This window comes from Strix uralensis, chromosome 6 (assembly GCF_047716275.1).
Source record: "Strix uralensis isolate ZFMK-TIS-50842 chromosome 6, bStrUra1, whole genome shotgun sequence".
In the NCBI taxonomy this organism is placed as follows: Eukaryota; Metazoa; Chordata; class Aves; order Strigiformes; family Strigidae; genus Strix; species Strix uralensis.
Genome location: NC_133977.1, coordinates 370,415 through 387,625, shown reverse-complemented (window position 1 = coordinate 387,625; position 17,211 = coordinate 370,415). Strand labels below are relative to the sequence as shown.

At 40.8% G+C, this 17,211-nt stretch overlaps 1 protein-coding gene across 9 annotated transcripts in view; it reads left to right on the top strand.

Moving 5' to 3' along the window:
- The window catches only part of DIP2A (disco interacting protein 2 homolog A), a 139,881-nt gene that overhangs the window by 107,821 nt on the left and 14,849 nt on the right, over positions 1–17,211 (top strand). For 5 of the 9 annotated variants that reach the window (XM_074872367.1, XM_074872366.1, XM_074872365.1 and 2 more), the window contains 12 exons: positions 5,709–5,845; positions 7,241–7,321; positions 7,485–7,612; positions 9,652–9,766; positions 10,923–11,124; positions 11,701–11,810; positions 11,950–12,030; positions 14,506–14,629; positions 15,460–15,581; positions 15,901–16,012; positions 16,242–16,351; positions 16,861–16,991. In XM_074872367.1, the coding sequence (XP_074728468.1) occupies positions 5,709–5,845; positions 7,241–7,321; positions 7,485–7,612; positions 9,652–9,766; positions 10,923–11,124; positions 11,701–11,810; positions 11,950–12,030; positions 14,506–14,629; positions 15,460–15,581; positions 15,901–16,012; positions 16,242–16,351; positions 16,861–16,991 (1,453 nt within the window). Of the gene's footprint in view, positions 1–5,708; positions 5,846–7,240; positions 7,322–7,484; positions 7,613–9,651; positions 9,767–10,692; positions 10,780–10,922; positions 11,125–11,700; positions 11,811–11,949; positions 12,031–13,762; positions 14,292–14,505; positions 14,630–15,459; positions 15,582–15,900; positions 16,013–16,241; positions 16,352–16,860; positions 16,992–17,211 lie in introns of those variants that run through there. The other 4 variants (XM_074872370.1, XM_074872369.1, XR_012629399.1 and 1 more) reach the window with 4 other exon arrangements.

The window sequence follows — 17,211 nt, the reverse complement described above, 5'->3', positions numbered from 1 at the left end:
TATAAGTTGTCAATGAAAAACATGACCCTGTCCTTGTGAAGTGCTTAATTGGGTAGCATGAGGGATCTTTGACAAAACTCCTTCTCCTTTGTCAAATGCCTTGGAGCATTCTCTGGTAAATCTAACGGACCCATCTGGTTTAGGATTGCCATTGGCAAACACTACCATGACTTTCTGTATTAGTAAGAAAGGTTGAGTGACTTGCCTAATCGCATGAGGAGAGAACAGTTAAGTGTGTGTCCATTTAGTGCCTTAGAATGATATGACTTGTAATGGATGGCTATTGCTATTTTGAAATACAGTAGCAAATGGCAAAACTACTTGTAGGTTAAGCAGAAGTTGGGCATCTTAGTTCATTAACTCTTTTAAAACTCTGATCAGCATTGGGCTATCAGTATCTGGGGCAGATTAGCTTCAATTTGACCAAACGATAAAAATTCCAGGTCTGAAGGTATGTTTTTAGCAGAAATTTCTCTGTGTGTTCCCTAAGTCAGAACAAACACAACAGAGGATAATCTCTATAGAGGATAATCCGATGACTTTATTCCCTGTGAGTTTTCTCTTAAAAAAAAATAACAAAAAATTGTTAAAAGCTTCCAGAGTAGGAAGAAAGTAAAAAGGCTAGCAGTTATTTATAGATGTGTGCCAAATGAAAAGAAATTAATGACTTAAGGAAATTAATGACTTATTTTCAAATAAGTCTACATGTACATTCTAACAGTGGATATACTTGTGTCTTACCTTGTAAGATCGATGCTTTTGCCTATGTAGTATTCATGGAGGATGTGCTCTGTCCATTCTCCTTGGTGTTTGGCATACAGGAGAGGAACATACCACCATTTCCTTTCCTGTTAGTTACCCTCTTGAATTACTCTGCTGACTGGTGAGTCTTGCTCTTTATCTGCTTTTGGTTTTGTATTTTTTTCCTTTCCTTAGATTGCTGTGCTTTTACCAAAGGCCTAATTTGAATCAGATGCCATCCCCGAAGGCTTTGTTCCATCTTCTGATCCCTGTTGAATACATTTAAGGTCTTGGAAGTGACTACATGCCCTAGTCTTTCAAACACTTTATGTCATAGGAGCTCACATTCCTGAATTTCATTTGGTCAAATGTGCTGTGAAAGTAGTCTCCTAGCCAAGAACTGGTAGTCATGCTGAGGCTTGTTCAGTCAAGCCTCAAGGTTTTGATCTTATTACCCTTGAAGATCTCTGATGTACTTTATTCAGGAACCAGCAGGTCAAAAGGTCATGGATCAAGTGTCCGCTTTTCCTCTCCTTTTCTTCAGATCTGAGCCCACCTGCTTAGGGGATCTCATTCAACAGACCCCTCAGCAGGAGGACCATGTCTTATGTCACCGGTGTTTAACCCACAGACCACTCTTGATGCCACAGTCTCTTTGGTTGCCTTGGCTGTTCACTTTCACTATCTATGATGAATGCCAATCACAAGAGCCACCAGGGAAGTCCAAGCATCCATGAAGAAATCTTCCCATCAAAGATAGCATGGAAATTCTTAAGAGACAACCTAGTACACATTCTCCTGAGGTCTCCTCTGCAGCTCCTGGAGGGATGATGTTTTGCCTCACCCGTTGACCACCTTGAGCTATTTTGCATGGTTTCTGTCTGGGACTAATGTTACTAAGAAGCAATATTTGGCTTATAACAATCTTCAGTTCATTTTTTCAAAGTGGACTGGTAAAGATGGTAGCGAGTGTACCAAACCTCTCTTCTTCTGCCTGTTTTCTGCCTCTAACTTTCACAGCAACTGGGATGTGATTCCTGTGTCTTCTGTCATCTTGGAAGCTTATTATACTTTTATGCTTGGACCTGTATATGGATGCTCAGGGTATTCAACTAAGTTTGCCTCCCTGCTACTTCATGACTAAATGTTTCCATTCTTCTACAGGGATCCTTCTCACATTCTTTCTTTGACAGGACAGTAATCTAATCCAGAAGATCTATATCCTTATAACTCTTAATCATACAAAGCGTGGTTCATAGAAAGAGTGATGCAGCAGCTACTTTCTTATACTTAAGCAGAAAACTTTGGGTTGGTGCCAGATCTTAGGTTTCTTGATGATCATAAGATGAACTTATGCATATACAGTTCCAAGTTCTGGACTGTGACTGTATTCAGTTCCTTTCCCAGAAGTTCAAGGAGAATAGTTCAGATTTCTCAAATGGCAGGATGCTTATTTTGTCTCCAGTCTATGGATGCCTTAGATGTTATTGTTTCCTCTGTCCTTCTCTCAGCAAACATTTGCCCAGTTTCTTGTAGTTTATCATGATGTATATTCACTGCAGATGCATTTAGTTCCTTTATCTCAGTACCTGATTTGTGAGTTTTTACAGAACAATTTTGTGAAGCTTTCAGTCTTTTTTCTTGGATTGTGAATATGAGATAGCAGTACCTCATCCCCACTCAGTCCTTGGAATTTATCGTAGTAACCGGTTCTGTGTGTTCTACTTGGCTTTGGTCTATCACCTGATGGCACAACAGCCTGCCACTGCAGAACTTCTTCTCGTGGAGATCTGTGGCAATGTGTACACTTGTGATGAGACATTTTCTTCCAGTTTAAATGTTGTGCTTTGGATGCTTGTGTGACCACCTCTAGAGTCTAGATTCTTGTTCATCCTTATCTAGGAAGTTGGCTTGCTTTAGGCCTATTGCCCTTCCCAGAAGAGCAGGGAAAGATTCAGGTCCTTGCATTGGACATCTCCTTGTGCTGTTTTCTTGAAAGATTAGGTTTCTCTGGAAACCCTGCAAATACCTTCCACAATGGTGGTAGGGGCATTTCATCCTAGCCTTTTAGTATTTTTCCTAAGCCTTCATGAACAGAACAGAACACTAGAACAGAAGCTATAACTAAAGACTGTAGTGCAAGGAGGACCCTCTTCTTTTTATTCTCACAGACCCAGGCCTTTTATGAAGACTTGTTTGCTACAAGAAGATCCTGAAGTTCCACTGTTGGCACACAGTAACAATCCAAATGAATATCAGTGGCATACAGATCCACTGTGAAACGGTGAAAGTGGAACAAGAGAGCACTTTTGTAACACTCATCAGGCACCTTTGGTAGTAGCCTTCTGCTGTGCAGGCCTCCGACATTCTTCTTCCATTCATGCTGTGCTGGTCTTGAAACATCCAAAGCTGAATCCAGTCTTTTGTAGGGCATCAGTGCGGTCATCTGCACAGTAGGATTCTCATCCTCTGCCAGAAATCTCATGGCAGGGCTAACTGCTGAGAGTCATCATCTATAAGAATGTACATGTGGACTCATTTGAAGAAAGAAAGCTTTCTTACCAGTCATCAGTATTCTTTGTGATGTGTAGTCCACATGTACATTCCCATCCCATCTGCTTTTCCCTTCTCTCTAATTCTTTTTCAGATGCAATGCTGTTGAGAGAGACTGAAATGGTGGTAGATGCACTCTCTTGTATGTCACACATGAAGCAGAAAAAGAAGGAGAAGCAAGAGTACAGGCTCTACAGATACTGCAAAAGGAAAACCTTGCAGTATCACATGGCAGGGCAGAACTATGCCTGCTGTTAGAATGTACGTGTAGACTACCTGTATCATACATTGGTTACTGGTAAGTATTTTTTTTCACTTGATCAGGGTGATAGGATTGTCCTTGGGCTTCATGGATGGAGCATCGTTTGGGGACAGTAGGCTAATCTGTTGGTTTTTACGTGTTTGTGAATGAGTTGAGGACTGTAGCATTTGTGTATGCCTACAAGTTGTGGCACTTTTTCCACTTATTAGCACTTCTCTCTGCATCATTGCTTAAGCATTACATACAGAGTTCTGAGATTAACTCGTTACTTCCTGTGGTAATAAACTATTCTGTTTCTATTTACCATTAAGTTTTAAATGGCTTTTTTTTCCCAGTTTCTCCTCCTAATTTGCAAAATGCATTTTTTGCACAACTGACTGATAGTTCATACTGTATAATTTAATTCCAGCTTTTTAGTTCATATGTGGAATTTTCAGCAGCTGAAACTGTTGCTCTAATTTGGACTTGGACTTGTACCAGAATTTGAATGGTGTCTCCTTATTTGGTCACCAAAGGTGATCACTGCATGCTTCCAAACATTTTATTAATAAATGCTAGTTGTTCTGATAGATAATTTTTATGAAACCAAGGTAACTTAGAGATTGATCTACTGGTAGGGTGAATTACTGTCTCTCCTATTCAGACCTAAATTGTTGAGAACTGAAGACTTCTCTGAGATTTGAAGATGCACCTATGAACCTGTTCTACCCAGCAGAGTTCTTGGTCCATGCTTACAGCAGACCTGGCTTTATTATGTATTAGTATTGAAGGAAGTGTGCCACTTCCCATTTATGATTTCTCTTCATGCTCGTTGAACAGTGGTAGAAGTAAGGGCTATCTGTATATCACTTAAGAATGGTTAAATTAGAAAACAGTAGTCCAGTCCTTCATAATGGCTGTTGTAAGCCTTATCTGGGCTTCCTATCTGAAATACAGTCCCTGGCCAAAACATTCAAAAGATTCTGACTGAGATAAACCAACTAAATAAATTTCTGATACCTCTGGGGTCTCATGGTTGGTTTCTTTAATACAGTATGCATGACCACAAAGTACTCTGATTATCTGAGGTGGGAGCAGATGCAATGGGAAAGGGCAGAACATTAATTTATGGCATAGTCTGTGTTATTTTTCAAAGGCTCTCTTTATTTTGTATTGACCTAGGTAGCCATTTTGATATCTTTGTTAATCTTGAGTCTTGAGTGCTAAGCTAAACCTCCTTGCTCCGTCATGCCTTCTCCCTCCATATCCTTTTTCCTTTCCCTTTTGAACCAGGAAAGGACAAATCCAGACTGCTTAAGCAAGGGCTCTACTTAGCCAGAGAAACCCCTGAGAAAACAGTGGCTTCAGAAGTAAAATGTAACCAGTGACCAGAGCAAAGCTCACTGTAATATTTGATTTACAAGTGTGTATATATCCTTGATTAAAAATAAGAAAACTTCAGAGTAGAAAGACTTCTGAGATTTCAGAAGAAAGTTGGTAAGGATAACAGCAGCAGGACCTTTATGAAATGCAATCCTTTTCATGAGTTGAAGAAGGACATCACACTGAGGCTAGGGAAGATATAATACGTAGTCACAGGAGTAAGTTCAGTAAGGGACAACTCTGTGCGAGGATTGTCTGTGGTCTCCAAATAATAGTTGGTAGGCTGGTCTGCTTTAAGGGAAGGTGGGATATAATGCAGAAAAATCATTGACCTGACAGAGAATAAAAATGCCTATTTTTCTCTCCATTTCTAATGTATTTCTCACATAACTTAAGGAATGATAGTGTGAATACCAAAGTAAATAAATAAAAGGAGCAGTACGTCTGGAATAGGTATCTTTATCTTTTTCTTCTTTATTCTCATGTATGTTTGTGCTTGATCAAACCACCTGCCTTCATGTTGCAAAGCAATTGCTATGGTGTTTGCTAATGTGCAGACTGTGAAGCACTGTCAGAAATAAATTTGCATTTGCAAACTTGCATCTTGGAGAACACGTTACACAAGCTGTCAGAAAGATAGATAGAGCTCTCTTGCATGCTGTGGTTTTGCTGTAGCTGATAGATAGTTGATACTAAAATCTTTATCTGCCTCTCAGTGGCAAAGCAACTTCTGTGTCAGCTGTTGAAGCATAACCAATGCTGTGACTCTATGTTCTTCCTCTCCCTTTAGCAAATGTGTGTGTTGTGAAGGTGGATGGAACTCCTTATCTGTGTAAAGCTGATGAGGTTGGAGAAATATGTGTGAATTCAGGTGCAACTGGGATGGCATATTTCGGCCTCCTCGGAATCACCAGGAATGTGTTTGAGGTTTGTATTTCTCTTTGTAATGTACTTTCATTGTTACATTTCTAGTATTTCTTCTTGCACATAAACTTATTTGTTCCTTAAACTTCCTTTTTTATTTTATTAGAAAAAAGCCATGGCCAAATATACTGCTTTATTCTCTATCAGAATATGAAATTCAGTCTTTTATAACCAAAAATACAAAGTGCCATCAGCAGTCAGTCAGTTGCCTCTATATTCTGCAACCCAGTGCTGTTTCTGTGTTAGCATTTAAATTCACCTTAGCTCTGTATTAACACAGCAGTCTTATGTAAAATCACCTGTAGACATTTCAAATTCATTAGTGCACAGCTTGGGACATGGAGTTAGAAGTTGCTCTAATATTTGCGAACTTCTTCATACAATCAAAATGCCTTTGTTAAGATGTAATAAATGGTTTAGGAACGCTTCCTTTGTGTGTTGCAAACAGTATGTGCTTTTCAAAATGACCGTTAGTGTTCATTTGCTGTAATGCTTAGAAGACTAAACAGTTTGCTGTTGGATATATGCAATTATGTTCCTAGGTATATGGAAGAAGAGATAGTAAGGATGATAGCATAACAGTCATAAGCCTTGTAGTTTGTCAAAGTAAAGCAAAAGCAATCCTTCTGCCCAGATTTTTCCTCACAGTGGTACCCCAATTTCATGTTTTGTCTTTTCTGGCAAGAAAGGAGTGAATGTTGCACACGCAGTAGTGTTACACTGGGCAGCAGTTTGAACGCTCAGCAGAAGTATGTTCTACCAGAGAGGTGAAGGAAATCCTGACCATAGTCTTCTCTTTCAAAAAAAGCTCTGCCTGTCAGCTTGCCAAGCCTCAGCACTTCAAAGAGCTTGGCTTTCAGCACTGTCCTTAGCTAGTGAGAGAGCCAACAAGAAACCTGATGTAATGGAAGAGTTGGGGGGTGCGGGGAGGGCAAGGAAACCACCTGAGCACATGAGAGGAACTTGCCGATGAGCTTAATGCTTTTGCTCTGATTCTCCATTGTAGGCAGTCCCACAGTTGCAGCAGACTTAACTTTCTCCAAGTTCTGATAGTGTAGAGTTTGTCGCCGTTGAAGTGATACGCCTGGATATGTATCTCATTGGGGATGTTAGTAGTAACAACAGAAGGACTTTCTGATTGTTATATGAGTGCATACTATAAAACCTGATTTAAAAAGTGGTGTGAACTGTTGTTATGAAGGCTAAGTAGCTGAGAAAAAGATAAGAAAGAAGAATTGGTGTGTTCTCCATCCAAAAAGTTGTTGTTCATACTTGACATGATAGTAACTGCTGTCATCGGGTCATTTTTCACCTGAGCACAGAGCTGCAGTGCCACAGGCAGAAAGCATTTTTCTTATCAGTACTGTGAGTTTCTGAATACTTAACATGTTCTTTCAGGCCATTCCAGTGACGGCAGCCGGCGTGCCTGTTTCAGACCAACCCTTTACAAGAACAGGATTGCTTGGCTTTGTGGGTCCTGTAAGTGTGAATGAGCCATCTGGGGCCCTGCTTTGTCCGGACTCCCAACTCTAAGTGATGCACCCCAACTCAGCAGAATTCTGTGTCGGGGCAGTGACCTCGTACAGATCTTGAGGAGTCTGGAGGTTTTTCCCCTCTATTTCTAATCTTGTCTTCTTTTCAGGACTATTTGGTGTTTGTGGTAGGAAAATTGGATGGCCTAATGACAGTTAGTGGCCGCAGGCACAATGCAGATGATGTGGTAGCCACTGCATTGGCAGTCGAACCCATGAAGTTTGTTTATCGGGGAAGGTGAGTATATTAAAAACTTCACCACTCCTGATTGGACTTTGTTGCTCCTTTCTTCACCTGCAAATGAACAAGTAACATAGTGTACACAGGAGCTCTGCATGTGAACTCCTACGTATGTATTTTGTAGGAAAGGTGGCACTAGCTTGTGATATGCCAGATAAGGACTTGGGTGTCCCTGCTAACTTGGAAGACAAATATTGACACCCTGCTTCATTCATAATAGATTCTAAATTACTTTCACACAGTATAAACATAGATCTTTAAGTGTCTGTTTGAAATTTCTTCCAAAGCTTCTCTTAAGACAGTCAAATGAAGCTTGTATGCCAAGTGTAAAACACAACTCTCCTTTGTCCACCTGAGCCTTTCATGCAGAGCAGCCTAGGGAGGAACTTTGCAGCATGTTCTAAAGAACAAACTATGAGTGTTGAGGCTGCTGAAGGACCTTCAAAGATAGTATATGTTGTATCACCAGCCTTATTGCTCTTCAGTGGTCAATGGCTCAATGTCCAAATGGAGATCAGTGATGAGTGGTGTCCCCCAGGGGTCTGTACTGGGACCAGTACTGTTTAATATCTTCATCAACGACAGACAGTGGGATTGAGTGGACCCTCAGCAAATTTGCAGATGACACAAAGCTGAGTGGTGTGTCTGACATGCCTGAGGGACAGGGTGCCATTCAGTGGGTCCTGGACAAGCTCAAGAGGTGGCCCCGTGTGAACCTCATGAGGTTCAACAAGGCCAAGGGCGAGGTTCTGCACCTGGGTTGGGGCAACCTCCAGTATCAGTACAGGCTGGGGGATGAAGGGATTGAGAGCAGCCCTGCAGAGAAGGACTTGGGACTACTGGTGGATGAAAAGCTGGACGCAAGCCAGCAATGTGTGCTCAGCCCAGAAAGCCAACCATATCCTGGGCTGCATCAAGAGAAGCGTGGCCAGCAGGTCAAGGGAGGGGATTCTGCCCCTCTGCTCTGCTCTTGTGAGACCCCACCTGGAGTACTGTGTCCAGCTTTGGGACTCTCAGCACAGCAAAGACATGGACCTGTTGGAGTGGGTCCAGAGGAGGGCCACAAAAGTGACCAGACAGATGGAGCACCTCTCCTGTGAAGAAGGGCTGAGATAGTTGGGGGTGTTCATCCTGGAGTAAAGAAGACCCTGGGGAGACCTTATAGCGGCCTTCCAGTACTGAAAGGGGCTACAGGAAAGATGGGGAGGGACTTTTTAATAGGGTCTGTAGTAACAGGACAAGGGGTAATGGTTTTAAGCTAAAAGAGGGTAGATTCAGACTAGATATAAGGAGGAAATTTTTTATGATGAGAACACTGGCACAGGTTGCCCAGAGCAGTGGTAGATGCCTCATCCCTGGAAACATTCAAGGTCAGGTTGGACGGAGCTCTGAGCAACCCAATCTGGTTGAAGCTAGCTCTGCTCATTGCACTGGGGGGTTGGACTAGACCTTCAAAGGTCCCTTCCAACCCAGACCATTCTATGATTCTATGAAAGTTGAGCTTTCCTCATTTTTGCATCACTTGTGCAATTTGCATATCATAAAAATAATGGCACATACCTGGTTGAGGCGTTATTAATATTTTATCCTAGAAGGTGCAAGCCTAAAACTAATTTAATACACAAGTGGGAGTAAGTAATTTTCCGTGCAAGCATTGATACATGTGCTGGTCAGTAATTTGGCATGGTTGTTGCCTTTCAGAAGGGACACTGTATGTAGGCGCAACCAATTTAGCGTGCATGATGGAGTCCTGTAGGCAAGGTTTGCACAGCCCCTGCACGGAATGAACCTGCCTGTGTTAAACTGTGCTACATCGGTGACTGCAAATTCCCTTGACCCCCAGCAGAAAAAAATTACAATAAAGAACCTACATTTGTTCTAAATTTGTCTGTGACTTTGTGATGATCTGGCATGAATAATGCTTGTATGTGTTGGAACAGTACCATGAAAGGTTGCAGTCATTTCCACATTATAATAAACCATGCTATGTTCATCATATGTTGCATCCTATCATTCTTCTGTCCTTTGCGTTTTAGGATAGCAGTGTTTTCTGTGACCGTTTTGCATGATGATCGAATAGTGCTTGTGGCAGAGCAGCGCCCTGATGCGTCAGAGGAGGATAGTTTTCAGTGGATGAGCAGGGTTCTACAGGTAGTCAGTCTGTCCTTTCTCTCTTTCCAGGTGAATAAGGCTGATGTATGAAATGAGAATATTAGAGCATCTTTTTTTTCCATAAGAAAAACCTATCAGTGTAACTACAGAGAGTTGTAATAAGCTGACTTTGGAATGTATTCCAGGGTTGATAGGTAACAGAATTTTGTAAAAAGTAAGATTTTCTTTCAGAATGTTTTTTAACTTCATACTTCTAGGAATTTTAAGAGTCCTAAGAATGATAGTTTTTGTTCATTTCAATTCTACATATCTCTGCTGATCTCATACGGCTGGGAGAGTTAAGTCTGAAAATGTTTAAGGGTATACTTAGTGCCAAGTATCAAAACAGACCCTGAAAACTTTTTATGTCACTAACATCCTTATTCTAGATCTCCAACAGTAAGCATTAAAAACGTTTTCCTTGATTACTTTATCGCGTTTCGGGGAGGGGGTGGGGGCATTCTAGTAGACTTGCGTTTGAAGATTTCAGAATTAATCAGTTCTAAGGAAGTAAAAAGTGAGAGAGCAATTATGGAAGAAGACTCTGGTGAAGGGACAACTGAAGGGGTGGCTAGAGAGAACAACTTAAGGGAAGATTCCTCTTACAAGTAAGGCAGTTGTGTAATAATGGTTTCTGTCTAATTTCAGCTTTGTAATCTTTTTTGAGGGAATATCTGGTAATAGAAAAGCTGTTTTTGATGGGAGAAAATATTTTTATTGCTCTTTTTAGAAGTGTCATAGCTAAAATAGACACTGAAGTTTTAGGCAGCAAGATGTTTCCCTCCCTATTTTTGTGGTTTTATGTTCTACTGCGCTTTTGTGATTGTGCCATACGTGCTAAATTTGCTGTGGTATAATTTTGGCTTTTTAAAATCTCTGCACTTTTTGCCCACTTTTAAGAGACTTTCCTAATCCCTGATGTGCAGGTGGCATCCCCTTGATAGAGTGCACAAGCAAAGTCCTGGGTCTGCTCCTGCTCCCATTGAAGTCATGGCACAACTTCTATGAGTTCAGTGAGTGCAGAATTGGACCCTTTATTTGCAAATTGTGGTGCAAGTAAAAATTTTAATGTTATTAAATGACTTGAATTCAAATTCTTGCTCTAGCTACATCCCAGTTGATAACATGGAATGTATTTTTTTTTCTTTCTGTCAAGGCAATTGATAGCATTCACCAAGTGGGCGTCTACTGTCTTGCTTTGGTGCCAGCCAACACTTTGCCAAAGGCTCCACTCGGAGGAATTCATATTTCAGAAACCAAGCAGCGCTTTTTAGAGGGTGCTCTGCACCCTTGTAATGTCTTGATGTGTCCACATACTTGTGTTACTAACCTGCCTAAGCCTCGACAGAAACAACCAGGTGAGGAACCCAGAGCGCGTTCCCTCGTTCTGCGTGTCTGTTTCCGAGGGTGTGCGCCGAGTGTCATCCAGGGGCAACATGACAGCTCAGGGCTGTGCAAGTTGGATGGTTTTAAGCTGCGTAACTTGGCAGAGCTAGTGGTAGTGTCAGAGCAGCCCGGAGCTCAGTGGAGGCGTTATGGTCTGCCTCGAGTCCCAGGTAAATGCAAGGACGTACAGCACGTACCACTTCCATGCTGCTTTAGCTGCGTGATAAATTGTTCCTGTATTGGCCATCTTGCAAAGGGCAGTCCTCAGACATGCTGTAACTCACGTAATAAAACTGAAGTACAGACAGACCTCAATTTGCTGAATCAGTAGTAGACTGATTTTTAATGTACCGACCTGATAATGGACTGATTCTTAATGTACCATATACTATCCTCTCTTTTTCTATGCAAACGTCCTTGGTTTTAGCTTTTCTTCTTTTCAGATGTATGTTACATATGGCATTTATAGTAAGCTACAGGCTGAATTATAGATTATTACATGTTCCTTACATTATTTTTCCTCATTTTGCATTGTTTTCAAAATGCAGATGTTGGCCCTGCTTCAATGATAGTAGGAAACCTTGTTGCTGGAAAGAGAATTGCACAAGCCTCAGGGAGAGATGTTACCCAGTTGGAGGATAACGACCAGGCAAGAAAGGTAACACTGATGTCCTGGTATTATTAAATATTTGAATTGGCTTATTCAAAATGAGAGAAGACCAGTTATAGTATTCTGCTGAAACTAAGCACAGTGCATTTCGAGTGAATCTGAGAGTCTCCTTTTTTTTCTGTTTTAGTTCCTGTATTTAGCAGATGTTCTTCAGTGGCGAGCTCAGACAACTCCAGATCATCCTCTCTTCCTTTTGTTGAATTCCAAGGTGAGATGCACTTTAGGTCATACTTTGAGATTGAGATCAGCAAAAGATTGTTTGGATTCTAAGAAAATTCCAGCTAGAAGTCTTTTCCTGAAAGGCTTCAGGCTATTTTGATGAAGCAGACAAAAATTGCTGATTAGCAAGCAGCGTAATTTTTCCACATCTGGAATTTTACTCCACATCTTTCATTCCACGTCTGGAATTTCAGTATGCATTCTGCCTAGCTTAAAACATTGCAGTAATTGCATTTCCTGCTGGAACACAACTTTTTGTCGCGTTAATGGAAGCCATGAGTGAGCACAAGGGTAAGTGGAAGTCAGAGATGGAGGATTTTTTAATTAGAAGATCTAGAGCCTAAGCAAAGAACCCTTGAGACAGCTTTGGAGTCGTATTTTCCAGGAGCACTGCACTGCCTTCAGGAGACACTGATGCCTTGTCCTTGGCGAGGCTCTGCCCCCCAAAAGGATAGCACTTACAGTCACTCTGAAATGAACAAGTAAATGCTTCAGTTTTGGAGTGCAGGCTCTATGTACTTATAGGCTCTATATACTTATTTTATTCAAGGGCTGTCTGAGCCTTTATGACATATGACAAAGCAACAGTCATGTTTCCCAGTAAATACATCGGTTTTGCTCATAGCCACGCTCTGCATGGGACTGTCAGTAGTTTCAGAGCATTCACGTACCCTGTGCATCCAACATTTTGTAAAGGGGTGTGAAAAAACAAGCACTTTTATATGTTCCTCAGTATTTCAGCCTCCCTGGGCTTGAGGAGCACTACTGCTGGACCTATTTCAGAAAACTCAAATATTTTAGATTCTTGTGCTACTTTTCTGGCACTTTTTTATTCCCCTCCTTTCCTACCAGGAGGCAGAGTTGGTCTGTTTTTGAGCCTGTACTCAGTAGCTACCCTTCCAGTGACAATAACAGCCCAGTGACAAATCAGGTCTACCTTCTGCTGTGCTGTACTGCAGACGTATGAGATAGGGAACGTGCTTTCGGAAGGTCCAGCAGCAGTCCTTGGGAAGTGAAGGATTTGCCTTTGGGGTCTCATTCACACAGGCAAAATGGTTTAGGACATGGTTCAAAGTTCTGACTTCTCTCATAAGAACTCTGCTTTAGCAGAAGAAACTGCTTCAATATGGCTATTGTTAAAAGCCACAGAATTGGTTTATTCTTCTCTCAGAGCTGAAGAGACTTTTGAAGGAAGTATTCTAGTATGAGGAATCCCCTGTCTGGGTCACTTTGTTCAGGCAACTTTTACCCTTGACAAGGAGACTCTGCAAAAAGGAGACAAAAAACTTAAGCGCAAAGAAATTTATGTGTTGGTGAACACATCTTAAATAGCTGGGACTAATAAGCTACAGTGCTAAACGTTAGTATGTTCACAGCTCTCTGTGAGAAACCCTTTCGTTTTACACCTTTTTATGTCAATATTTTTCTCCCAAGGCCTTGAGCTGCTACTATTCCTATATCAGCAATACACTGTATTTACTGTTCTTATTTTGCATGACTTTAACAACAGTTTCCTTAATAAAACCGAGCAGAGTGCCAGTGCCATCCTGCATCAAACTAGGTGTCGGATCAGAGAGCTGTGTGCTTGGGCTGAGGATTACGTGTGGCAGCTCGTCTTGGGCTTGAAACTGAATACTTGTATAGCAGACATTTGCTGTGCTAATCCTTACCTGTATAGTGGGAGGCTTCCTTCGGTCTCTGACTGTTTGCTTTCCTCTGAGGTGGTTGTCCAGCCAGTTTTTCTTGAATCGGATTGTAATCTTGGAAAAATGGATACATCCCAACCTCCCAACAGGCTTAAGGTTAAGGCATCACTTCCTAGGCTGGATAGCAAAAAGATGTTTTCTGTCTTCACATCAAAAACTGGACTAAGCCTTTTGGAATCCCCATGACTTTGCAACTGCCTAAGCAATCCAAAGATACAGCTGCTTCCATCTGAAGACTTTCCAAATGCACAGCTGTGGGAAATACACTTTCTACAAGATGGACACACAGCTCAGGTTGCCTCTATGACCCTTTAAAAGAATATCTATATGAAAGACATCAGGAGAGTTCCCTTTGCACTTTGAAGACGGCTGATTGCAAAAGCACCTGGAGGTTTGGCTGTGCACGGCAGGGTAAAGCTGATGCAGGGCTTCACTCACTGCTAAAACAGTTGTGTTACCACTACTGCTACTGTGTTTTCTCCCTTGGCCTGTGAAATTTCAAATATTTGTAAGGTATTCTTTTTGCAGTCCCAAATAAATTGAGAAGCTACTTCACTGTCTGATGTTCAAAATAATACGTATAAAATTCTCCAGCGTTCTAAAAGGTCACGATACCAGCAGCGTGGTTTCCAAAACACCAGTCTTTAAAATGTACTGTTAAAATAAGGACAAGGAAATACTGCATCTGCAGCATGTACTTTATTCAGTTTCACACTGTTCTCCACAAAGTTTCCTGATGTTGCATCTGTTCCGTGCAGGGCACTGTAGCCAGCACTGCGTCATGCATACAGCTGCACAAGAGAGCAGAGAGAGTGGCGGTCGCACTGATGGAGAAAGGACGACTGAATGTTGGTGACCACGTGGCCCTCGTTTATCCTCCAGGTAGGGCAAAACAAGCAGCAAAAATCAAAGTCAGACCACAAGAAAAGGAACAACTCTTGCCAAGACAGAGCATTCAAAATCCATTTAATATAGTGATATATGGCAGTGACTTAGGTTTGCAAGAAAGAGACTTCCTTTTTGGTTTTTTATTATTAAGTTGCTTCTCCTAAGTGGCAAACTACATTTACCAGACATCTCATCTCACTGCTCCAGGTGTCTGGGCAGTTATGCAAGAGTAGTTTGATTTAAACCACGTCAAAGAGTCTCGGTTTTCAGCTTCAGAGAATGGAATAAAACTGCCTGTGTATCCATTGAAAGCTAAATTAGGGATGCCACTGTATGAACACCCTTTCTTTCCTGAAAGGATGTCTCTAAAAGTGAAATCTGGACCCCAAACTTGCATTACTAGTGTGTATTTACAAGTGTACCTCAGGAAAAAAGTATTACCTTGTAAAAGTAGGATGGCTGCATATTTCAGAGTGATAATTATGAAAAACAAATGTATGCTCTTTAAAAGAATCTGAGTTGTCATCTTCATAACCTACAATACCTTGTTTTGTTATTTTTGTTATTTTATACTACCTGTCCATGAAAACATATCCCTACAAATTTAAAGTTTATAGGGTTTGAATAGTTTTTCCAAACTCTCAAATGCAAAATATTTTAACCTTATAGAACTGGGCATGGCCAAGAACAGCCCGTTGTTTTGAAGACACCTTTGTGACAGATCCTTACATCTTAATAAAATAAATCAGTACGTATTTTGATTTTGGTGAAAGAGCTTGGCTTTTTGTTCTAATCATTCTTTATTTCACAAATATCCTTTTCAGGAGTAGACTTGATAGCAACTTTCTATGGCTGCTTATATGCTGGCTGTATACCTATCACCGTTCGCCCACCTCATCCACAGAATCTTGCTACCACTCTGCCCACTGTCAAAATGATTGTAGAGGTATGTATTAGACATTACTCTCCTAATGGTTTTGGTGGCTGTAGGATGATTGATTCAGCCTTATAAATTGCTTTGCCACAGTCAATGTAAATTAAGCTAGGAAAAAAAAAAATCGGTATGCTGTGACTGAGCTGTCAAATTCTTTTTTCAGAAATTCCCTTAAAATGTTCTTTCTATTGTTGTGATTTATTTTGCTTCGTTTCCAACGTTTTTTCTTCATCTATTCAACTTACTGGTTATCTCATCTGGATGGATATGAAAGCACTCGAGCATTCATTCACTGGTTTTATAAATGTTTTTAACGCTGTGTCTTTTACAGGTCAGTAAGTCTGCATGTATACTGACCACACAGGTGATAATGAAACTGCTGAAGTCCAAGGAAGCTGCAACAGCTGTAGATATTAAAACATGGCCCACTATTTTGGATACAGGTACAGAATGTTTGCCTACCAGCCGAAATGTAAATAGTTTGAAGACTGATTTATTTTGTTATATCGTAACTGCCTAATTGAATGGATGTATCTTGCACTGCATCACAATAGCTGTCCAGAAACTGTAGAAAGCATCTCGTGTTAATGCTAGAAAGATATATTTTTGTCCTGTGCTCTTTTTTCCAAAATAATAATATGGTACTCTTCTCTTTTTATATATTTTAAATAGATGATATGCCTAAAAAGAAGCTGGCTAGTATTTTCAGACCTACATCTCCAGATATGTTGGCATACTTGGACTTCAGTGTGTCTACTACTGGTATATTAGCAGGAGTAAAGGTAGAGTAACAAGAGAGAGATTATTATACTTTGTTTCCTTATATATAGGCGTATTCTGCATTCATTCCTTCTGCCAGAGAAGAAACACAAAACTGTAAGTGGACCATCCTAGTGTTCAGAAAGCTTATTTTTCAATTTACATGACATCAAAATTTCTTGATGCACTTTTTGGAAGCGTTCAATCTTACTGGCTCTGTGTGAGGAATCACAGAGGGGACTAAATGGAGAGTGTCATAAAGTTCATGAATGTTTTCTTTTGTGATTTATCATAGAGATGTCATGTCATTTGGCGTCATTCGATGTCATGACAGATGTCATTTGTCACTAGCACGACAAGTACCTGTGAAGTCCTGGGCTCGTATCCCTTTCCTGTTTTAAAGGTGCTTAAAAAAACCCAAATCACTACGAGTTGCTGTGTCTTCTACAATAAACATTTCTATCAGTTATTACACGTGATACCTTTTTTTTAAAAAAAAAGTCCCAGAGAGCGCCCTGTTTTCCTCTTACAGATGTCACATGCAGCTACAAGTGCCTTATGTCGCTCTATCAAGCTACAGTGTGAGCTGTACCCTTCACGCCAGATTGCTATCTGCCTTGACCCTTACTGTGGCTTGGGATTTGCACTGTGGTGCTTGTGCAGGTACGTCGTTTGAGTCAAAGGCTTTCTCATGTGTTCCCAGCCTTCTCTAGAATCTAAGGGCACAGTCGTGGATGAAACTGTCAGCCAAACCCAAATTAACCTTTTTTATAGGTATTTTGTAAAATACCTTTTGTGGTAACACAATTTAAGTTAGTTAGTTACTTGAGTAACTTGAGTTTTGCAAGTGGAATTAGTTAGATACCAAATCCAAGAAAACAAG